Source organism: Lissotriton vulgaris, chromosome 1_1 (genome assembly GCF_964263255.1).
Source record: "Lissotriton vulgaris chromosome 1_1, aLisVul1.2, whole genome shotgun sequence".
In the NCBI taxonomy this organism is placed as follows: Eukaryota; Metazoa; Chordata; class Amphibia; order Caudata; family Salamandridae; genus Lissotriton; species Lissotriton vulgaris.
This window is the reverse complement of record NC_141685.1, coordinates 728,334,337-728,359,281: the sequence shown is the minus strand read 5'-3', so window position 1 is coordinate 728,359,281 and position 24,945 is coordinate 728,334,337. Positions and strand designations below refer to the sequence as shown.

The 24,945-nt window shown below is 42.8% G+C and overlaps 1 protein-coding gene across 3 annotated transcripts in view; it reads right to left on the bottom strand.

Moving 5' to 3' along the window:
* Positions 1–24,945, bottom strand: part of LOC147747719 (coagulation factor XIII B chain-like) — a 1,426,313-nt gene that overhangs the window by 168,482 nt on the left and 1,232,886 nt on the right. For 2 of the 3 annotated variants that reach the window (XM_086955242.1, XM_086955250.1), the window contains 2 exons: positions 21,476–21,658; positions 16,861–17,043 (listed from right to left, as the gene is read on the bottom strand). In XM_086955242.1, the coding sequence (XP_086811368.1) occupies positions 16,861–17,043; positions 21,476–21,658 (366 nt within the window). The remainder of the gene's footprint in view (positions 1–16,860; positions 17,044–21,475; positions 21,659–24,945) is intronic. The other variant, XM_086955259.1, reaches the window with a different exon arrangement.

Genomic DNA, 24,945 nt, shown 5'->3' with positions numbered 1-24,945 from the left:
GGTGATGAGGTGGAGAGGTCTGTGGAGGGGCCCCATCTGGTGTGGAGGCCCAGAGAGAACAACAGAGAGTGGTGGAGGTGGTGGCAACAATGAGCAAAGGCGGAACAAGTCCAGCCTCACCACTGAGTGAAGGTGCTGCCCCCTCCTCCTTTTTTTGACTGTCTGGCTCCTTTCCCCTTCTTGTTCCTCCTTAGTGGGTCGGCTCCCTGATTTTCTTCGGACTCGGCCCTCCTAACTTTTGGACTGGATCTCGTGTGCCCACCAGCATTTTGGGTCCGTCTCCTGTTGTCACTCTTGTCCTTGGTCTGCCATCTTTTGAACTGGTCTGTCCCGCCGTCCAGCTGGGCGACCTATCGATTGTCCTCCTTCTCCAGGGATCTGTTCCCTGTTTGTGACTATTGTTTATACTTATGGTCCGATCTCTGTGTTCTCTCTCTCTTTCCTGTCCCTCACCGCTTTTCTTACTTGTTTCTCACTGATACTCTTGTAAATGACAGGCCCTGTAAATTTCTAGCATATAATTGTCCAACCCTAATCGCTTTTTAAATATAATCTTGAGTGTTGTGAAATTTGTATATATGTAATTCTAAACACTAGAATCTGTAGTAGACGTACTTACTTATTAATCTTCAACTTATGTATATACTACTCTAACCCCTGCTGCCACCACGCCAATGTATCTTCACTTCCTTGGGCCCCAGGCGTACTTCCAGCCACTACTGAGATGTGCTGTGGGGCTCTGGGCATCTGCGGTGAGTCTCTGGTGCCCACAATTGCTCTTGCCCTAGGCTGCCTGTGGGATTTTGGCTCTTGCACTTCCGACGACTGGATCTGTCTGCTCTCGCTCCGTGGACAGGTTTGATTTGGTGGCCTCGTTCTGGAATCTTGTGCCAGACGCTGATGTTGGGGTGGATGCCCCTTGAATGACTTCAGGTTCCAGGCTCCTGGCATTTCTGATATCTCTAAAATGGCCGCCCCACCTCCCGGGAACATGTGGGCCAAGTGCAAGACCTCCTCCTCCACTAAGGCTGCCCCCTGCTCTTCCCTTGATTAACTGGGTAGATGGTTTCTTCCTCCTACCCCTTTACCCAATCCCCTTACCCTTCCTTGCTCCATTCACCTGTCCCCTATGTTCTTTAAATGCTTTTCTTGATATTTATGTAACTCATAACTGATGTAAAAGTGTAACATTATTGTTCCTCATGTAAAACGCTAGCTCCTATCCCCTCTCCCCTTGCCTTGCTACACAGCCTAGCCCCTGTCCTTTGTGCCCTTTGACTAAGGACTCCTCCCCTTGTTGGGGAACGATCCAATATTTATACTCTGGAGTCTCAGAGTACCCGCTGAGAGAGTCCACAGCGCCAAGGCAGCCACTCACAGCTGAGGTATGGTATGGCACCCCTTGCCAAAGCACTCCCTCTCCCCTTTTTGGGGAAGGATCCAGTTGATAGGCCTTGGAGTCTCAGAGACCCCTCTGAGAGAGTCCACTGTTTAAACAGAGCCTCTCGCAACAGAGATAGGGAAATGATACCACTACCCCTAGGATCACAGCTTACTCGATTTGGGCGCAGCTTTGACTCGTCTACCGGTTTGTGTCCCCGTCACCCTTCCCCTCCTCTTCCCATGCTGTGTCTTTCGCCCTCCCCTCCTCTTTCCCTCCTTCATTCTCTGTCTACTTCCCCTGTTACTACGCCCTCCCCTTAATCTCTCCCCTTGCCTGCTTTTTCCCTTACTTATATGTGCGTATTGTGTTTTACGACCTTTTCAAGTAACTATGTTGCCATGCTCTAAAACTATGTAACCTTTGTAACGATGTAACCTGCAACTATGATCTGATACCTCCGGGTCTAGACAGCGCTATACAAAACCTTTAAATAAATAAATAACTTGGACAATGAGCTACCTAATGTCAAACCTGGCACGGCACACAAACTTATTTAAAGGAGAGGGCGAGCTGTATGGTCTATGTCTATGTTTATTATTGGGGGAGTCCACAGTTGTTTATGTTTTAATGAGTGGATGTTTGAAGTTTATTTTAAATTTGATATAGACCTCCACTGATGTCAACAAATACACAAACATAATTTTTAAAACATTTATAGTGACAGTCATAACATCACCTTTAAGCATTTCAGAGGTTAAAATGTTTAAATAAAATTCATTATATATTTATAAGATTAATAGAAATGAGTTCATCCGGTATGTTTCCCAAAGCTTAAAATGGGTCAGTTGAAAAGGCAGGTTGTACTTAAAAGTATTAATTCATGATATCAACTTTAAATATTTAAGATATGTTTTCTTAAAACATTGTCTTTGTGAATTTTAAAACAACTTTAAAAAGCTCTTTAAAAATGTATACAATTGGTAACAAGCGGATTTATCTGGTAGTCATTTACAAAGCTTAATTAGGTTTTAATTAGTTTTGTATCGACGTACATTGCATCTAATACTCATAGGCCTTAAATACCCCCTCCTTACTTCAACTACGGTTGGTCCCTTACACAAGTCACAGAGCCCAGTTGTATTTTCAGATTTGTTCCACTTTACTATATACACTTTCAAAGGGAGGATTTCCAGCCCCAGGAGAAGAAAACAACGCCAAACCTATTGATCTAATGAAAAATTTGTATATTTCTCTGGGGATTTATAGACTATAGTTTTTGCATATTCTTCATAGTGTTTTAATTGTATACAATGCTTTATGTCCAGATCAAAGCTTAATCTTGGAACCATATTTTTTAGAAAGAGCTTCAAGAGTGCCGGTGCCCAGGCTTGTAAAAGTGCTACTGTGCAATGAGACTGATTAAAAGCTATATTAAGATTCTTATTAAAAGTGTATCGTGATGACTCATCTCTAAATATTTCCGATTTTAAGATGTGCCTTAAGGATCCAGAGTCAGCATGCAGAAAATGATAAACCCATCCAATGAGTGGATGTGATATTGGGGATCCTGAACGGAAACTTTAGTTTCTCTAGCCAGCAGGGGAGGAGCCAGACGGGGTTCTCTAGGATGGTCACTACCTTAGTTTGCCATGGATGCACCCACGATTGCATGTGAGTTGGCAACTGTTTGAATGGGGGGTGTTGACCTGCTTGTCCTGGGGTGCAGGAGTTGGGGAGTTTGTAGTCTGCAAGCTGATGGGAGATGCTCGAGGCGTGCCCTGCACAGATGCACATTATTATGCTGGGATGGAGTGATACCTTATGTTTGGGATATCGGAGTCTAGTGGTGCCATCCAATTAGTCTTTACCACACACAATGGTGATCCCCATGACATGCAAAGCCTTGTCTTGGAATATTGGGCCATGAATAAAATGATCAACAGGGAAAAAATCTTCTCAGATCTTAAATGACGAGGGGTTCAGGTAGCGCTCCTTCAGGACACACACTTCATTGCCAAAGAGGGAGCAGTGCTGCAACGTAGATGGAGAGGGCTTGTCTACTATACTACATATTCAATCTATGCGAGAGGAGTCTTGATGTGGATATGACCTGGGGTACCTATCCAACATACTGGGCACCTGATAGATCCTCCAGGCTGTTGTGTTGTGGTCACTGGATGGCTCGATGGCTGGGACATCACCATAGGCAGTATATATGGGAGGAATGTGGAACAGGCAACATGTTTTAGTAAGCATTCGAGGGTGGCAGCCCTCACCTAGTGGCATCAATTATCCTAGGTGAAGAATATAATTGCATAGCAAATCCTATATTAGATCGTTTCCACCCCACACTGTGGGATTCCATAATACTCCGGGCGGCCCGTGTGTTCTCTGCCTGGCAGGTGGAATGGAGCCTAATTGACTCATGATACTCGCACCACCCAGGAGACCAGGTCTATTCTTTCTTTTTCAATATGCATGACCTACATGTGCGCCTCAATGTGCTCTTATATACCCCTGACGTGCACAGCTTGGTTCAGACCACTGAGTAACTCTCCAGAACAATTTCTGTTCCCAATTCCCTGTTGATGGGGCTAGGTTGGGAGAAATCTCGGCCGTGCATCCGATCGTGGAGGTTAAGGCCGGAGGCACTAGAGGGTCTGGTCTTTCATGACACGGTTGATACTGTCATTAAACACTACTTTGCTGAAAACATAGGCCCCACTTTGTCTTTCCAAAGGGATTAGGATACATTTAAGACTTTGATCAGGGGTAGGTGTATTTTTGTGTCAGTAGGAGTCTGCAGGACTTTGCTGACGGAAACCTTATCATTCGAGGGAACTTTGCAGACTCTTGAGCAGCACAGACCGGGACACACAGAAGTACAGACCAACATCGTGGATGACAAAGAGAAAGTAGCAAAGTATGTTGAGTGCTTGAGATGTGTTGATTATATGAACTATATGGTCCAGGTGCATTCAGAGAAGATTTTCTCTGGCTCGCTACTAGCGTGTTTTATTAACCCAGCCAAATGGGGTTCAGTTATTGTAGAGCTGAACACTAACCAGGGCTCCAAACTCTAATGACAGGAGGACATCAATCGTGATTGTTATACATAATACTCTTCTCTTTATTGCAGTGCCACAAATTGTTCAACTGATATCATTGATCCCTTTTTAGAACCTGTGACTTTTTTTAACATTACTCTTGAGGAAGCTGAAGTATTGGGGGTAGGGGGGATGACATCAGGCTGCTGGAGATCTGAGCAGCCATAAAATTCATGGTCCGAAACAAAACACTGGCACAGATGGGCTACCGGTTGAGATCTATTCCACCTGTGTGGAAGACTTGGCCATTAAATAAATGGACCTCTATAAGGCCACTAGAGACACAGAAGTACTACCATCCCCCACAAAGGAGGCCCTGATCGTGCCCCTGCTGATATCCAGGAAGCAAGCCAAAGACAAAAAACTGACCATTATATTGATGTTGAACATCAGTTACAAGATTCTAAGCAGAATCCTAGCCACTCAACTCCTCCACCACATGACCCCCCTTATACACTGAGATCAGGTGGGATTTTTTCCCGGTTGCAATATAGCTCTTAACACCTGCAGTCTGCTCACACTTGTAGAGGCCGACACATATGACAGAGCGAAGGCAGTGATCTTCACAGTGGACATCAGGAAGGCTTTAGATAGCCTGGAATAGACCTTTCTTTATAGCTTGATGATGAATTTTGGCCTAGGACAGGGGTTTGGGACCTGAACCAGATTATTGTACACAGCCCCTTCAGCTAGAGCTTGGGCAGAGCGCATCATCTTGGAAGGCTACGGGTGGAGCAAGGTACAAGACAGGGTTGACCATTGTGGTGTATACTCTTTGCCCTGGAGATGGAGCCATTGGCTTGTTACGCCAGGGCAGGGGATTTCATTGGGAGCCCAGACCCATCATATTGTGTTATATCACATCTATGACCTTCTCACTGATGCAAAACCACACATCCTATTCATAACCGAATCATGGTCGGGAGATGATATGGCTCCAGTCCTGCATGAAGCCATTCCTCTAGGCGGTCAAACGATCACCCAAAATCATACAGGCAAAAAAGGAGGTGGTCTAGCTGTTGTGTTCAGGCAAACATTACATAACACTAAAGTTGATGACATCTCCATAAAGAATTGTGAGGCTCTTCTAACAAGATGTAATACTACACCATCTTCATCCTGTAACTTCCTGCTCCTTTACAGACCGCCACCTAGCGAGGTGACATTCCCAGACTTACTTCTAGACACAGTTTCAAACCTGATAACAACACACTCCAACTTAGGCATTCTGGGTGACCTCAACATTTGATTTTACAAACCCAATATGACCCATCCAAAAGCAATAATCACCGAACCTGCATCAGATTGTCCACAAACCCACACACATTGCTGGGCATGTCCCCGATGTCATTTTTGCTAATACTAAACTAGTTACCTTTCAGACTACAACTCCAGTCACATGGTCAGACCACCACTTGCTTGTTTTCCAACATAAAACAACACTAAGGAACTCACCTAAAACTAGCCTACATCCATCCACCTATCTGCCATGGAACAAATTCAATTTGAAACACTTAGAAAAAAAACTGACATCAAGTACAAATCTGGAAACAATAACTTAGGTTCAAAATCTATATGATTGTCTACAGGAAGCTTTTGGCATCCTGATACCACTAAAACCACACAACAGCACAAAAGAAATAGGCACCTTGGAGAAACTTAGGAAAAAAAGACATAAAACAACAAATTAGAAAGATGCAACGTACCTGGCTCAAAACAAACACCAAACAAGACAAATTTCACCTACAAAAAATTAACAGATCATACAAGTGAGCTATCGAAAAAGCTACGAAAATGTACTACTCAGACAGAATTCAAAATGCTAAATGTGCAAATAAAGAATTCCATAAAATACTCAATGAATTTCGCAAACCAATTTGCCTAGAAGGAACTCATCCTGTTACTCAAGATTTCACAGACAAACTGGCAAATCATTACACAGACAAGGCAGACACATTGGACTCGTACATAAAACAGAAACAAAGCACCAGCACTAACCCCTGTACAAAACAACAATCCAAGAATACTCTAACCCGGCCTCTCTGTTTCTTCCAACACATCTCACACAATGAATTTATGGACCTGGTCAAAGCAAGCAGGCATGCCGGCAGCCCTTCTGACCCCTGTCCACCACAAACTTTCAAGACAATTCTTTTAACAACCTCTGCTGCCACTCCAGTAAGAAGAATCATCAACAATTCCTTAACTGCCAGAATATTTCCAGAGGAACTCAAAAAATGACACATGCGCCCTTTACTGAAGAAAAGAAACTTGGACCCGCTGAACTCTGACAACTACTGACCCATTACAAATGGACCTTTCCTGGGCAAACTGATAGAAAGAGCAGCGTTCGCCCAGATGTCACAATTCATTGAAGAGAATGACATACTCTCATACCTGAAGAATACAGTTTACAGCAGCGGGGTTGCTGCACTACTCTTCTTGGACCTCTCGGCTGCCTTTGACATGGTTGACCATGACACTTTGAAACAAAGAATCTATGAAGCCGGCATAGAGGGAACTACTCTAGACTGGATCGCACCCTACCTTCAAAACAGAACTAATGTCATCCATACCCCATCTTTCTCGTCCAAACCATACTCCACAAAAGCAGGGGTCTCTCAAGGTTCTATCATCTCTCCCAAGCTTTTCAACATCTACAGGAAGTCATTACCGGTACTGATCAATCAATTTCACCTCACTTGCTATAACTATGCAGATGACACGCAAATACTCCTTCAACTGAAATTCCCCAAAGACATTGAAAAATCCCCAATTTTCAGTTGTCTCAGAGTCGTAGATCAGTGGATGACTTGAAGCCATCTCAAATTGAATGCTTCAAAATAGAAATACTACTGTGTGGCGATTGGAAACATTACGACCTGCTTGCCGTCTGGCCTGATGAACTGGGATCACCGCCTAAAGTGTTGAAGAAAGTAAAAAACCTCGGAATGACCATAGACTCCAAGCTGTCGATGAATGCCCAAGTGGACAAACTAGCAAGATCAAGCTTTGTCACTATAAAAATGCTGCGACTCATTTTCCCTCATCTGGGATTTCCACACAAGGTCCAAGCTACCATCTCCCTGTTCTTTCCAAGCTCGATTACGCCAATAGCCTCTACCACGGATGACCTTTAACGACCATGAAAAGACTACAATGGATTCAGAACTCGGCTGCCGGGCTACTCTTGCATATCAAACCGCAAGACCACATCTCACCTGCCTTGAAAGCCTTGCATTGGTTACCGGTTGCAAGAAGATCCACCTTCAAGCTATTTGTATCACCCACAAAGCAATACATTGAATGGGACCACTCTTCATCAGGAATAAAATCACCAAACACATTCAACAAAGGAACCTACGCCCTAAAGGGGCATCTTGCCTCAAAATCCCAAGATACAAGAAAAAAACCATCAGGGGCACATCCTTCTCTGTTCAAGCAGCCAAATTATGTAACTCTTTACCCCCCAGCATAAGATCCACCGACAACCACCTTATCTTCAGAAAAATACTCAAGAATTGGCTCTTCCCCACATAAGCACCATAAGCAAACAGAAATTTGCAGCATATTTCTCTGTATATAAGCATTTATGTTCACTATAAATATGTACCCATCTTTGTGTATTGCTTTGTATAAACATGTAGAATAATTATGTTGGGAATAAATAAATAAATTAATTAATTAAAAAATCATCTTTGGTCTACATATACTTACTTCCATTGTGCATCTATGTACCTTCCATGTACTTGGATCTGTGTGTCTGTTACCTTTGTCCTGAAAAAGCATATCCAATGCACTACCCTATTTCTCATCCTGTACCTCTATCAATATCTTTAATATGTATATACTTACCTCCTCAATGCAACTATATACTTTCAATGTACTTATGGATCTATTTATTTGTCACTTTCTTCTAATTTAGCATTTCAAATACATTACCCTATTTCTCAGCCTATACTTCTCTCAATATATCCTCTGGCCCAACCTTCTGACTCATCTCAAACTTCTTTCTGCTACTATTTCCAAAGCACTACCCTATTTCTCACCCTATACATATATCAATATATCCTCTACATCCACTCACTCATTTATCCCAAACCCCATACCACTACTATGATCCCAAAAATCACCCTTTCCATATTCTCTCCTACTCTACCCCTCCTTGCATCATCTGACACCTCTTTTTACTATACCAATCCCCAAAACAAACCTTTATAAACTCTTCCCTCTGACTCTTCCCTAGAAAAAACCTTTTACACATCCAAAAGTCTCCTCCTACTGCTATGACCTAAAAAAAAAGGAAATCTCACTCTTCTGTCCCTCCACTATCCTTTTCAATCAAAATAACAGATTATCACCTCTCAATTTCCATATTCTACTATACTTATTCACCACTAATCCTTTATGGGTATCGGAGTAGCGTGCTACTCGCCAATAAAGCACCTCAAAACCCCATCAAGGGGTAGCAAGCGCTATATAAATACAAACCTCTTTCCCTCTTCTATCCCGCAACCTACCCTTCTCTATCCAAATAACTGAATAACATATCCACCACTCAAATTACTTCATACTTCACTATACATATTTTTTCAACACTAATCCTTTATGGGTTCCAGAGTAGCGTCCTATTCGCCAGAAAAGCGCTGCAACACCCATCAGGGATAACAGGTGATACATGAATGCAAACCTTTCTTTCCTTTTATACCTCCGCTACCCTTCTCACTCCAAATAACTGACTAATATCCACCACTCAAATGACTTTCATATTTCACCATAATAATTCAGCACTAATCCTTTATTGGTTTCCGTAAAAGGGTACTTCAAGATTCTGCTATCTTTCCGAATCCGAATCCAAATAACTGACTAAGCTATAACTGACTAACCTATCCACCACTTAAAATGTACTTGCATGTTTCACTATACTAATTCAACACTAATCCTCTATGGGTCCCAGAGTAGCGTGCTACTCCTCGAAAAAGTGCTTCAACACCTCGTCAGGGGTAGTAAGCGTTATATAAATGCAATTACAATACAATACAATATACAAATGACCTCCTGATTTTCTTGCATGACACGGAGGGGGTTCTGACAGGAGCTCAAGATCTCCTGGGGCAATGGCTCCATCTCAGGCCAACGTGTTAACTGGCAGAAATCTTGTTTATTCCCCATGCTGGCATCCATAGCCCCTCTGGATGGTCTAAGGGGGTTGGAAAGAGAGCCTACATGCCTGTCCTACCTTGGAGTGCAGGTCTATCATGATCCTAAGGATATATTAGAGAAGAATGTGGGGAAGGTCATTTGCAGTCTCCGGTCTAGCTTAGAGTTTTGGAAATATCTCACCTTGTCGGTAGCGGGCCGATTGGCTTTACCAAAAATGATAGCTCTCCCTCTCTGTTGTATTTATTTGTAGTATTGCTGGTTTCGGTCTCTCAGGCGTTCTTCCGAGATATAGAAACACTGATTATGGGCTTCTTATGGGGCCGGGCTGCAGGAGAGTGACCCTGACCACATTTCAGAGACCATCGGTGGAGGATGGGTTGGCTATCCCCGACTTTGAGGCCTATTATCTGGTAGCACAGCTCCAGTGGCTAATGCAGTGGCAAGTGGGCATACTCACCCCCAGGAGAGAAATAGGCCCTCTGTCCATGACCTTCACAGGCTGACCAGGGTGCTCCTTAACCTTCACAGCCCTAGCACAGGAGACACTATGAAATTTCAGCTGCTGGGCTAGAAGCCTGCAGAAACACGGGTGAGGCTGCTGTATTCCCCCAACATACCAATGGAATTCCTAGTGGAGCTCCACCATTGGGGGGGACTGGCAGGGACTGAGAGAATGGGTGACCGCAGTGGCGACGACACTTGGGCCCTATATAAGGCTGGAATGCTCCTCTTGTTTGAGGAGTTCCTCCTGAGACATTACCTACCTCATAGCCATTTCCTCCTCCATGGTGCAGTTCCGCCAACCGTTCATGGACACTGGAGGGCAGACTTGACAGATCCACATCATGCTAGGGTCTGCAAATACTTGGTTACATCATTAGGGATGTTTAAAGCTGTTACCTGTTCATATAAAAGGATACAATGAGATCTGATGTTACCCTTAGACAGCCTTAGAGACCAATGGGAGAATGACTTGAGTTTTAGCTCCTACCTGGCCATCTTTGACCCTGTTACAGGTGGATAATTCACTGCACTTCCAAGTTCTTCAAGGGCTGATTGACAGATATCATTGATGTAATATTAGGAGCAACATCAGAATGTAGAACTAATGTTCTACTGTTAAAACCCAGGACACCAACAATTCAATGCACTAACCATCATTTCTATAAGCCCGCCCTATGCTTGTTCCGCTGACGACGACGTGTGACGTGCGAGGAGGAGGAGGAGCCGGAGCTATCAGAGCGGAGGCAGATGCGAACTAAGAGCTCCGAGTAGCGAGCGGTGGGATGTGGGCCATGAGTTGACCCTTGCACATCCTTTGGGCACATCCTCGGAGGCCTGCTGCAGTGCTGTGGTGCCTCAGGAGTGCTGCGGTGGTGTCGCTAGAGCAGAGCGGGGCCTGCCTTTACCTACATTGCCTGAGGACCCTGAGGACCCCAACTTGAACTTTAGAGTGGGGTGTGTACCCCTTGGCTGGGTGAGTGCAGTGAGTGCACCAACGTTAGTTGGTGGTAGCATAGAGTGTGCCTCAAGCAGGGGCGGAGGCGGCCCGGGTAGCACTGGGTGTCGCTTGCGTCCGCCTGTAGTGCCCCACTCACTACTCAGTGTCTTTTGTTTACTCTTAACAAATTTAATATCTAACACTTAACACTCAACAAGTTATACAAGAGTATTATTAAAAAACATTGGCCTATTTTACAAGCCGAACCAGATTTTAAAGAGATCTTCAATGAAATGCTTATTTTCGCTTCCAATAGAGGAAGAAATTTGGGTGAAATAATCAAGCAACCCTTAAGGTCATCTAATGTACAAAAATTCAAAGGAACCATCCCATGTAGAAACTGTGGGAATTGTAATAATATTCTACAAGGCAACACAATCACCCATCCCATGAGGGGGAATAAAATTAGTTTGAAAGTGAATGCTACTTGTGATATGACCAATATCATCTACATGATCAAATGCCCGTGTGGCAAAGCCTATATTGGTCAGACTGAGCGTAAACTTAAAATACGACTGAACGAACATAAAAGTAACATTGGAACAAGGGCTTAGAAATCAGTCGTGGCAACCCATTTTATTGAAGCTAACCACCAGATCAGTCAGATTAAAATCTGTGTTTTGGAAACAGTGGAGAAAAGAGTCGACAGAGACAACAAAAAAACTCTGTTAAAATGGGAGAATTACTGGATATACAATTTACAGACATTGATGCCCACAGAGATGAATGAAAGGACTGAATTTAACTGCTATTTATAAATAATATATATTCATACAGTATATTGAATGAGAAGTTGAATATCCATTTTCTATAATTATTGACACGTTGTGTTGTTGTTGATCACTTATCAGAACATGCGTTATAATGTTTGGGTTCAGCAATCATAAGTCTCACTATAGATTGTTATTTCACTATATGTCCATGATAGCCTACGGTTTATATTGTTATAGTTCACCTTGAGGATTTCTCTAGGGATCCGTCATTCACCCGTCGTAGTTAGTAATTCGTGTAAGATTGCTGATATTCTGTGACTCTTCCCATTACTATATTTCAGTATAAGCCACATTTCACCACTATCTCAACAACTTTATTGTTCACTCACAAGGAACACTTTGCCCGTTTTGCAACACTTCCCCTTTAATTAATTTGGAGCGCGTAAGCCCGTTCATTAGAGCCCACCTCCCACCCTACGTCACATGCCAATTCAACTTCAAGAGGAAACCCTTGGCGGTTACTCGGCTTCACCGTCAGGATTCTGGACCTGTGTAGATCCAGGCGTTTGCAGATATTTCATCTACAAGTGGTAAGCGCTAGAGCATGTCGATTACAATAAGAGCTAAGCGCGTTGCGTAAGACTATACTTTTGCAGATATTTCATCTACAAGTGGTAAGCGCTAGAGCATGCCGATTACAACATGAGCTAAGCGCATTGCGTCAGACTATACTTTGTTCCAACTTACGTTTCATAGGATTTTTTGTAATAGTATGTGAGTCCGTATGGATTTAAATGTGACTACACGAGGTACATGAGTAGGGTTAGATCTTACATTGTTATAATGATTGCAGCGTAAGATATTTTGTGGCTGTCTGCGAGTCCCCATTATTGAAACACTTTTGAATACCTGCTAGCATGTAAACTCCACGATCACCACGTGAGACTTTCCCAGATAAGTTCCTCTTAGATGGGGCAACTATGTGGTATTACCTTCTGTTGCCGCTTTATTTAAAAGGGTCACACTATCTTGCATTTTTATACTTAAGGAGATTGTGTTACGAATTTATCAAACAGAGAGTATATTAGAACAGACGGTTAAGTAACATCTATTAATATTATTGGTAATCCTAGACAGTATAAACCTGTGATTTTGAGACTTTATAATTTTGTGTACTTTTAATTCAAGAGGTAGAATATTAGAAAGTTTTATTTTCTTTGCAGATTTCCCTGATGAAGGAATTTTTTGCCGAAATGCATTGGAATGAAATGATGAAAACCATGGAATGATGATTATTAAAGTGGTTTTGATCATTAGAATATATGTTTATTCATAAAAGTAATATATGGAAATGAAAAAGAAAAATCAAATTCAAGCCATATTCATGAAGTATGAAAATAATTTGAAGATACACTTCAACAGTGTTTCTCATTTAATTTTGAAGATATTTTGTTCGCTGAATTTTCGCACACTTCTGTGCCCCAGGAGACACTCACACACCTCGTGTAGGTGCAACCCTTATTGACAATGTCTGTTGGCTATTTATTATATGCGGATGACGTTGCAGTCTTTGATTTAATGTCTACTGGTCTGCAGCGTCGTCTGGATTCCTAACTAGATATGCAGAAGCCCAGTTTTTGGAAATTAATATTGCTAAAAGCAAAATGTAGGTCTTCCGCAAGGAAGGTAAAAAACTAAAGAGATGTTTTAAGTGGTCACTGGGGTCCGAAGAACTGGAATTAGTGAATTCTTATTCATATCTGGGCAATATCTTTTCAAAAACTGGGCGAGATCTAGACCACATTAATCTCTGTGTTAACAATGCTGTCTTCCAGAAATAGGTTTTACAAAACTTGTGGGAAAAGCCACTTTGGTCATATTTTGACAGTTTTTAAGGTAAAAAGTCCACCCTCATTAATATAAGCTAATTGAAGTATTGGACATGAAACACTGGCTTTCCTTTGACAGGGCTGAAGGCCAAATCCTTCGCCAAATTTGCAATCTAAATTCTCAGGCTGCTGTACATGTCTTACGCCTGGAAGTTGGTTGAGTTTCCTCATATGTTTTATCCTGGTAATTCTTTGTGTTGGGTAGGAGAGCACTCTCAGGGTTACTTTGAGATTAGAAATCTTCGATAAATTGAGAGAACATTCAACATTTTTTAGGCCCTTCGCTCAAGCAAATGACTCATTTGGGCTGACTTTGAATTTCAATTTACCCATGTCAAAAACTGCACTAAAGCTAGAAGTTTGCACCCTCTATCAGCTTGGCTAGAGACATCGTCTTGAGCCAGTCCAAGTCTTGTAATGAGGTGGTTTGTGGGAGTGCTTTGGGGAATAGACCACAGCCCTAGTTAACATGGAACCTTCCTCATGGAATCATAAGACCAATTTTTTTATTAAGAATTATTTGTTGTCCTTAAGAGATGTTACCGGTATTTGGGACAAAATTCCTAGTGAGGAGAGAATCTGTGAAATGTGACAATCACAAACTTGATATTTTAATCATGTGTTATTTGTTTGTACGAAGCTACAAAAGGCCATGCATATGTTTTTAAGACCTGTTTATATCAAATACAATATTCATTCTGCCCAGGAGGCCCGTTCATTTGTTCTGTCCTCTCAAAATGAAATGGTTTGTTTTAAGATACATCAATTTTGTAAAACATTTCTGGTTATTTATTAGATCATTTTAATGCTATTTTTGCACATTAAAATATCTGTCGGTTGAATATGGAAGAATTTTTGTATTGTACATAAAGTATACTTTTTTAATCTATATGTGCACTTTTGTGGACCTGCGTTGGAATTCCATATCAAAATAAAATACATTGAATTGGAATTGGACTTGGGGATTCTCATCTTGGAGGGGCCTGGGAGATCGTTCTCGAGTAAATACCCAGGTGTCTGGAAATGCCCCCTTTAAACTTATCAACCATTTCATACTACACAGAACATGCCTCACCCCTAGAAGAATAAACAGCCACTTTGTGGTGGAGGGAGCCAGCTACCTCAGATGCAGGAAGATAGGAGCCGGGTTTCTTCACATCTTCTGGGAGTGCCCAAGGTTAGCAGATTATTGGGAGAACATTACTGGAGTACTGGCAGAGATCACCGAGTGGGAGGTCACATGTACCCCTGGACACCATCTTATGAGCTGGTTCTCACACACTTCCAAAACTAAAGCTGCAAGCAAGTTCCCAGCTTTGGCTTTCATCATTGAAAAGCGCGCAATCCCCAGAAACTGCAAGGCGCTGAGGGTGCCCCGGGTGATGGTCTGGAAAGAAAATTGATAAGGTTGATGGGATATGAGAGTGCAGTGAGGCTCCGAGAGCCAAACAAGGTCATGGCTCACTAGACGTGGCCTGGGCTTGGGAGTTGGGCTGCAGAACCCTAACCCCTTGCCACCTGAGGAGATACCACATACCCCATTGAAATAGTAGCAGCACTGAGAGATAGATTTCCCTACGGAGATCACACTCCAGGGGAATGGCGAGATGGGACTTCCTAGGAGTGTGAGATGGCACACAGAACTACATGGAAACACTTCAACAAGAATGCTAACATATATGCCACCTACAGAAATTGGAGCAAACTTGGGCATGACTGCGGGAGGGGGAGAGGAGTTGGGGGAGGATGGTTACTGGGCTGATATAGAATGGGGATGTGAGTGAAACAGGCTGGAGAGTACCAGTGTTTGTGAGGAGACAGACTGTAATCAGAACATCAAGTGTCTTATTTGCATGTTTTTGTAAGTTATCGTTATAGTCAAATGAGAACCAAGGCACTGTACATTAGATATGTGAGACGGCACTGATCAAATTCCAGTTTAATGTTGTCTGAGTTCTTTGAAACTACAATACATTTTGTTTTAAAAAAACTGTTTTATTGGATGTGATAACAATTGTCTGAAATGAAATAAACATTATTTTCTTGAACGTTACAGACTGTCTTGAAGGTGCAGTTTTTCGCCTTAGATTGCAAGGATATATTTTCATATGGACATATATTTAGCAGTGATTGGGTCACCAGTGAGCTGAGAATAAAGTGCTGGGCTAATTTTCCTGTTACCCAAATTGAACACTAAAGGCTGGTATAATTGCCTGTGGGGCTAGTAAGCCTGTTAATGGACTGATTTAGACTGATCAATGGAGTTACTTTGCACCTCTCATACTTTCAGCAGCTGAATTCATCTCAGAAAATATTGGTGAAACTGAAGCATTACTGCGGAATCAGATCCAGAATTAAGAATTCCCACAGCAATTCCTCATTCCTAAGGGGATTCTCATGGTTCAACCCACAATCTCCATTGAGTCTGCGCCATTGGAGGTAAAGGGACCTCCACTACTGTTAACTCCATGGACACAGAAGTAATATTCTCCTCAAGGGGGGACTTGTGATGAGGACCTTAGTGTGGTAAATAGAGTGCCATCAAATTGAGTAGTAAGGCCTGGTATTTACAGTGCTTAGAAACAACAAAAAAGTGGAGTTAAGCATTCTACAAGAATAAATATTATTAATATTATTATTGCTAAAAGTGAAATGGTGTGTTTTGTGTAGTATACCTGTCTCCTAAGTATTGTAGGCGAAAACACCTTGCACTATTCATTTAAGACCTTTTTCCTGTCTCTCATGACTATTACTTCCACAAATGAGTATTCAACAGAACACCGAATACTCTGTACTCCTGGTCCAGCAGCAGAAAGATTGTCACATGTAAAATTTATAAAAAAGATGTGTTCTATAAATTCACCTTATATCACTTCTGTTTTTAACTTTTCTTATCTGAGAGGTATGTAAGCTCACATGTGGGGAAACATCTCCACAAGAGGTGGGGTTGATAATGCATGTTTGCAATTCATAAAAATGCCAGAGGTAGCAGAATTGGCATGGAAGCCTTTGGAGAAAATGCAAAGAAGAACATAAATGAAGAAAACATGAGCATTTAGAAATGTATGCATGCGTGACTCCAAGACCAGCTGGATGCACTTACCTTTCGGCAGGCAGGTGGGATATACTATGTTGCTGTTCTTGCAGGTTCCATTTAGAGACACAATTGTAGAATATTCAGGTTTGCATTTAAATTGAATGATAGCTCCATGGTGGAATGTCACTTCGTCTCCCACCAGTTCTAAATTATGTGAATCTGTACCCTCTTGTGATACACGACAAGGAGCTGCAGAAAGTAAAACAACTGTCTGTATATACTGAGGAAAAAGAACATATTTCCCAAATTTACAATTGATGGCCCCTTTCAAAATGAAGGAATGCACCAGAATTTATGAAAAATGTACTTATTAGCAAAATATAATTTCTGAAGTTCTGAAAAATACCAACATAGTGCATCTCCACAGTGGGCATTGATATATTTAGTCTCTGAGAACCTGAGATGAACAGAATTTGGCTAAGAGAGATCTTTGGCTTTGATGACCCATCATAGTGAAGGGGTAGCCCAACACCCCCTCTGGCATGGGCTCTGGAATGCACTCAGTGATATACTCCATCAACGAACGTAACAAACCTGATTCTTCTTTCCCTATATTATAAAGAGCAGCTAATGAAACACGCTTTCCTTTGACAGGGCTGAAGGTCAAATCCTTCGCCAAATTTGCAATCTAAATTCTCAGGCTGCTGTACATGTCTTACGCCTGGAAGTTGGTTCAGTTTCCTCATATGTTTTATCCTGGTAATTCTTTGTGTTGGGTAGGAGAGCACTCTCAGGGTTACTTTGAGATTAGAAATCTTCGATAAATTGAGAGAATATTCAACATTTTTTAGGCCCTTCGCTCAAGCAAATGACTCATTTGGGCTGACTTTGAATTTCAATTTACCCATGTCAAAAACTGCACTAAAGCTAGAAGTTTGCACCCTCTATCAGCTTGGCTAGAGACATCGTCTTGAGCCAGTCCAAGTCTCGTAATGAGGTGGTTTGTGGGAGTGCTTTGGGGAATAGACCACAGCCCTAGTTAACATGGAACCTTCCTCATGGAATCATAAGACCAATTCTTTTTATTAAGAATTAATTTGTTGTCCTTAAGAGATGTTACCGGTATTTGGGACAAAATTCCTAGTGAGGAGAGAATCTGTGAAATGTGACAATCACAAATTTGATATTTTAATCATGTGTTATTTGTTTGTACGAAGCTACAAAAGGCCATGCATATGTTTTTAAGACCTTTTTATATCAAATACAATATTCATTCTGCCCAGGAGGCCCGTTCATTTGTTCTGTCCTCTCAAAATGAAATGGTTTGTTTTAAGATACATCAATTTTGTAAAACATTTCTGGTTATTTATTAGATCATTTTAATGCTATTTTTGCACATTAAAATATCTGTCGGTTGAATATGGAAGAATTTTTGTATTGTACATAAAGTATACTTTTTTAATCTATATGTGCACTTTTGTGGACCTGCGTTGGAATTCCATATCAAAATAAAATACATTGAATTGGAATTGGACTTGGGGATTCTCATCTTGGAGGGGCCTGGGAGATCGTTCTCGAGTAAATACCCAGGTGTCTGGGAATGCCCCCTTTAAACTTATCAACCATTACATACTGCACAGAACATACCTCACCCCTAGAAGAATAAACAGCCACTTTGTGGTGGAGGGAGCCAGCTACCTCAGATGCAGGAAGATAGGAGCCGGGTTTCTTCACATCTTCTAGGAGTGCCCAAGGTTAGCAGATTATTGGGAGAACATTACTGGAGTACTGGCAGAGATCACCGAGTGGGAGGTCACATGTACCCCTGGACACCATCTTATGAGCTGGTTCTCACACACTTCCAAAACTAAAGCTGCAAGCAAGTTCCCAGCTTTGGCTTTCATCATTGAAAAGCGCGCAATCCCCAGAAACTGCAAGGCGCTGAGGGTGCCCCGGGTGATGGTCTGGAAAGAAAATTGATAAGGTTGATGGGATATGAGAGTGCAGTGAGGCTCCTAGAGCCAAACAAGGTCATGGCTCACTAGACATGGCCTGGGCTTGGGAGATGGGCTGCAGAACCCTAACCCCTTTCCACCTGAGGAGATACCACATACCCCATTGAAATAGTAGCAGCACTGAGAGATAGATTTCCCTACGGAGATCACACTCAAGGGGAATGGCGAGATGGGACTTCCTAGGAGTGTGAGATGGCACACAGAACTACATGGAAACACTTCAACAAGAATGCTAAGATATATGCCACCTACAGAAATTGGAGCAAACTTGGGCACGACTGCGGGAGGGGGAGAGGAGTTGGGGGAGGATGGTTACTGGGCTGATATAGAATGGGGATGTGAGTGAAACAGGCTGGAGAGTACCAGTGTTAGTGAGGAGACAGACTGTAATCAGAACATCAAGTGTCTTATTTGCATGTTTTTGTAAGTTATCATTATAGTCAAATGAGAACCAAGGCACTGTACATTAGATATGTGAGCCGGCACTGATCAAATTCCAGTTTAATGTTGTCTGAGTTCTTTGAAACTACAATACATTTTGTTTAAAAAAAACTGTTTTATTGGATGTGATAACAATTGTCTGAAATGAAATAAACATTAATTTCTTGAACGTTACAGACTGTCTTGAAGGTGCGGTTTTTCGCCTTAGTTTGCAAGGATATATTTTCATATGGACATATATTTAGCAGTGATTGGGTCACCAGTGAGCTGAGAATAAAGTGCTGGGCTAATTTTCCTGTTACCCAAATTGAACACTAAAGGCTGGTATAATTGCCTGTGGGGCTAGTAAGCCTGTTAATGGACTGATTTAGACTGATCAATGGAGTTACTTTGCACCTCTCATACTTTCAGCAGCTGAATTCATCTCAGAAAATATTGGTGAAGCTAAAGCATTACTGCGGAATCAGATCCAGAATTAAGAATTCTCACAGCAATTCCTCATTCCTAAGGGGATTCTCATGGTTCAACCCACAATTAAGCATGAGCGAATTTTGCGGATCTCGCGTTCGCGAATTTTGCGGATTTGTGGATTCGCAATCCGCAAAATCCGCGAATTCCCGCGAATTTGCGGATTTTTTTTTTTTTGTGTTCGCCCGTGTTTCTGCCAGTTCGCGAGGGTTTTGTACACTTTCGCAAATTGCGAACTTACCTGTCGGGTCGCAAGTTTCGCGAACTTGTTGTTTCTACGTGTCCAGCCTGTTTGGGACACTCTTCTTCATCACTGCCACTCTCTGTCACCACTGCCACTCTCTGACTACTCATGCCACCCTCTGGCCCACCCATGCCACCCTCTGTTTCATCACCACACCCTCTGGTTGTCCAGTGTACATTATTTTCGGCAAAGCAAAGCACACCTTCCCTGCCTCAAGTGACCTGAATTAATTTGGGGTTGATTAATGTGTCACAGAATATTTTTTTAGCTGGCACCTGCTTCCTTAGTGCGCCCTGATTAGTGATCTTTTGCACTTGCTAAGTGCTTTCATTGTTGCAAAATTAGTTACAACACCTGCCCTGCCCCAACTGACAATAATGAATTAGGGGCTGATTAATGGATTTTAACTTCCAGCCTGGCTCCTGCTTGTCTCCCTTAGCTGTAATTCAGGACCTTTGTGGCATATGTGTAACTATTCTGAGGTTCAGAGCAGGGTCACATAATAGTTTCAACTGGCAACTGAACTCTGGAGGGGCCCCTCAGGAAGCACTACAGGAAATGGCTACTAATGATGAGCCTGAACTTTTGAACCTGGTAAGTAGTTACTTTCAGTTTTGCTAAAATCGTATTTCTGCAATTTTGCACTTATTCGCGGGGCGCGAACTCACGCGAACTCACGCGAACAGCGCGAGCAGTGCGAGCAAAATCCGCTGCTCGCGGATTTGCGGATTTTGCGGGAGATTCGCAAATCTCGCGGATTGCGGATTTCCCGAAAATCCGCAAAATCCGCGAGCGGAACGGATTTTCCGCCCACGCCTACCCACAATCTCCATTGATTCTGCGCCATTGGAGGTAAAGGGACCTCCACTACTGTTAACTCCATGGACACAGAAGTAATATTCTCCTCAAGGGGGGACTTGTGATGAGGACCTTAGTGTGGTAAATAGAGTGCCATCAAATTGAGTAGTAATGCCTGGTATTTACAGTGCTTAGAAACAACAAAAAAGTGGAGTTAGGCATTCTACAAGAATAAATATTATTAATATTATTATTGCTAAAAGTGAAATGGTGTGTTTTGTGTAGTATACCTGTCTCCTAAGTATTGTAGGCGAAAACACCTTGCACTATTCATTTAAGACCTTTTTCCTGTCTCTCATGACTATTACTTCCACAAATGAGTATTCAACAGAACACCGAATAATCTGTACTCCTGGTCCAGTAGCAGAAAGATTGTCACATGTAAAATTTATAAAAAATATGTGTTCTATAAATTCACCTTATATCACTTCAGTTTTTAACTTTTCTTATCTGAGAGGTATGTAAGCTCACATGTGGGGAAACATCTCCACAAGAGGTGGGGTTGATAATGCATGTTTGCAATTCATAAAAAGGCCAGAGGTAGCAGAATTGGCATGGAAGCCTTTGGAGAAAATGCAAAGAACATAAATGAAGAAAACATGAGCATTTAGAAATGTATGCATGCGTGACTCCAAGACCAGCTGGATGCACTTACCTATCGGCAGGCAGGTGGGATATACTATGTTGCTGTTCTTGCAGGTTCCATTTAGAGACGCAATTGTAGAATATTCAGGTTTGCATTTAAATTGAATGATAGCTCCATGATGGAATGTCACTTCGTCTCCCACCAGTTCTAAATTATGTGAATCTATACCCTCTTGTGATACACGACAAGGAGCTGCAGAAAGTAAAACAACTGTCTGTATATACTGAGGAAAAAAGAACATATTTCCCAAATTTACAATTGATGGCCCCTTTCAAAATGAAGGAATGCACCAGAATTTATGAAAAATGTACTTATTAGCAAAATATAATTTCTGAAGTTCTGAAAAATACCAGCATAGTGCATCTCCACAGTGGGCATTGATATATTTAGTCTCTGAGAACCTGAGATGAACAGAATTTGGCTAAGAGAGATCTTTGGCTTTGATGACCCATCATAGTGAAGGGGTAGCCCAACACCCCCTCTGGCATGGGCTCTGGAATGCACTCAGTGATATACTCCATCAACGAATGCAACAAACCTGATTCTTCTTTCCCTATATTATAAAGAGCAGCTAATGTTGTCTACTTTCACACAAGTTATGATGAGATGTATGCTAGTGTTAAGACAGTAAACACCAGTTGATTTTGTAGGCATTTGTTTGTCAATATGTCACACCACCAACTTTAGCTGCTAGCTAGTCAGCCCCAGTCTCTAACTGACACTCGAAAGCATCACCATGGAGACCTGGAACAGTCCTAGCACGAGCTACACTACGTAACCATGAAGGAACAAACAAGTCATTAAAACACATCCTCCTTACTCAAAATACAAAGAAAACTTGGAAGAAAAAGTGAACATAAAAAGTAAAAGTAAAATCATGTTACAAGGAAAACAACCAAGGAGGAGAGACAGGGGAAGATGAAAGAACAAAAGTAAAAAAATGGAAGCAATAATGAAGACTGAGAAGAGGAACAACAGTATCTTCACATTAGTACATCACATAATCTCTGAAATGTGCTGAAGAACGGTGAGACCTGGAAGAAAAACCTCTCGCATGAGCATCAGAGGGCAAATTTGCTCTTGACAAGTTGGCTCCAGGCAAACAAGTCCCAGAACATGAGGGGTGCAGCAACCTGTCACCACAATACTTCACAAGACGTGACATACTTATCATACTTCCAGTGTGGACCATCATCATATGCCTCCTGTTAGGACAAAAAGACTCGTAAATTCAGTGGCACCCTTCCTTTGCCACCTTGGTTTCTGTCTTTCACTGATTCACCTGATTTCACCTGATTTCTTTCACTGATTCACTGATTTCACCTGTCTTTCACTGATTTCTTCAAATCATATCTATCCTTGTATTTCTGTTGTTAATATTCAATCCTGGCATCTACTTCCTTTTTTTCCAAACTAACACCCTTTTTTAATGGCAAGCACCAGGATTCAATTCAAGGCCAGTCTACCCCTTAATAGTTCAAAAGGAGAACTTTGCATGACACAATTGAGAGTAGTGCAATGAACCCACCATGGTTCTCTCAGAACTTCCTTAAGTGGAACTCTTGTCTCTAGGGCTCTCTGAATACAAGCTTTAACCTCTCTATTCATGCGTTATGCTGGGCCATTGGCCTGCGGTGCATAAAGAGCAGTTTTTTGATGGGTGATTCCAAAATCCTTCAAAAATTCTTTCATCTCTTGTGAGGTGAATTGCATCCCATTGTCAGTGACTAGAAACCTGGGTACACCCTCACTCATGAACACATATTTAAGAAACTCCAAAACCACTCTAGTGCTGATGGTGCTCACACACCTTGTGGAAACCCACTTAGAAGTGTAATCCACCAGCAAAATTACAAAGCTTTCTGAGGGCCCCAACAATTCAAATGGACCCATCAGGTCTAGACCGAATTTAGTCAAGGGCTCACGTGGAATCTCCACTTGGGACAGAGGAGCAGAATTGGTGACATAAGACTTATCATTAGAGGCACATTGATAACACTCTTTGACCACATCCTCCACCAGGTGATCCATGCCGGGCCACCAATATCTCTCACGGACACAAGCTTTGGTGAGGCTTCTTCCTAAGTGTCCCTCGTAGCCAAGGTTTAATATTTTGGACCTTGTTAGAAATGGGGGTCTCTTGTTGGCAATGGCTGGTGCTAATGTCCAAATAGGGACCCTTCTTCCTAAGTCAGGGCAAGTGGGCTACCACTTTTGACAACCCCTGCTCAAACCTGTGGTAACGTAGCATGAGCAGTTAGGACTATCTCAGAGGCAGTGTGTGAAGCATTTATGACCATGTACAACAAGGCAGTAGCAATACCACAAAAAGACACAACTCAGGTATAGGAAAATAATATCTTTCAATCAGCTACAATGCACGTAAACTAGCAGGGACTCAAAAAGGCAATAACGTATTCACCAAAACGTGACAATGACGAAGTTCAAGGCTGGGGCCTACGCGACCCGTTGTGCACCAGGTACCTGCCGTTGGAAGGGGACACAGTACGCAGCTTCTTGAAGAGGCAGAGACGGTGACAGGCGGACTCCCAGCAACCACAAGTCTTGGCTGCAGAGGTCCGCAGCGTGCACCCACAATGATTCGGGCACTCTGGGACAGGTGATCTCTCAGCGGCAGCAGCACACGGCTGCGGTGGCCTGGGCTGGTGGTGGCGATGACTCTCGTCTTGCAGCTCTGTGGTGGGCTCACAGCGGCAGCAGCTCTCTCTTAGCTGTGGTGCCCCATGAGACGATAGCGACAATCCTCGACAATGGTAAACAAGATGCAGGCACTCAGCGGCAGCAACTCTCTCTTAGCTGCGGCAGCCCACAGGACAAATCACAATGATGCAAGTTGGCAAAAGTGCGGGCACTCAGCGGCAGCAGCTCTCTCTTAGCTGCGGCGGCCAAGAGGATGGATCACGATGATGCAAAGTTGGCAAAGGTGCGGGCACTCAGCAAGAGCCGCTCTCTCTTAGCTGCGGCGGCTCACAGGACGAATCACGATGATACAAAGTTGGCAAAGGTGCAGGCACTCAGCGGCAGCAGCTTTCTCTTAGCTGTGGCGGCCCACAGGAAAAATCCCGATGATACAAAGTTGGCAAAGTGCGGGCACTCAGCAGCAACAGCTCTCTCTTAGCTGCGACGGCCCACAGGATGAAGGGTGATGCAAAGTTGGCAAAGGTGCGGGCACTCAAAGGCGGCAGCTCTCTCTTAGCAGCAGCGGCCCACAGGGCAAAGGGTGATGCAAAGTTGGCAAAGGTGCGGACACTCAGCAGCGGCAGCTCTCTCTTACCTGCAGCAGGCCACACAGCTTCAGCAAAGGTTCCGAAGGTTCAAATTCAGGAGGGCTCTCAGCAGCGGCAGCTCTCTTAGCTGCAGCGGCCCTCACAGATTCAGCGAAAGTTTTGAAGTTTCAAATTCAGGCAGGCTCTAAGCGGCAGCAGCTCTCTCTTAGCTGCAGCGGCTCACAGAGATTC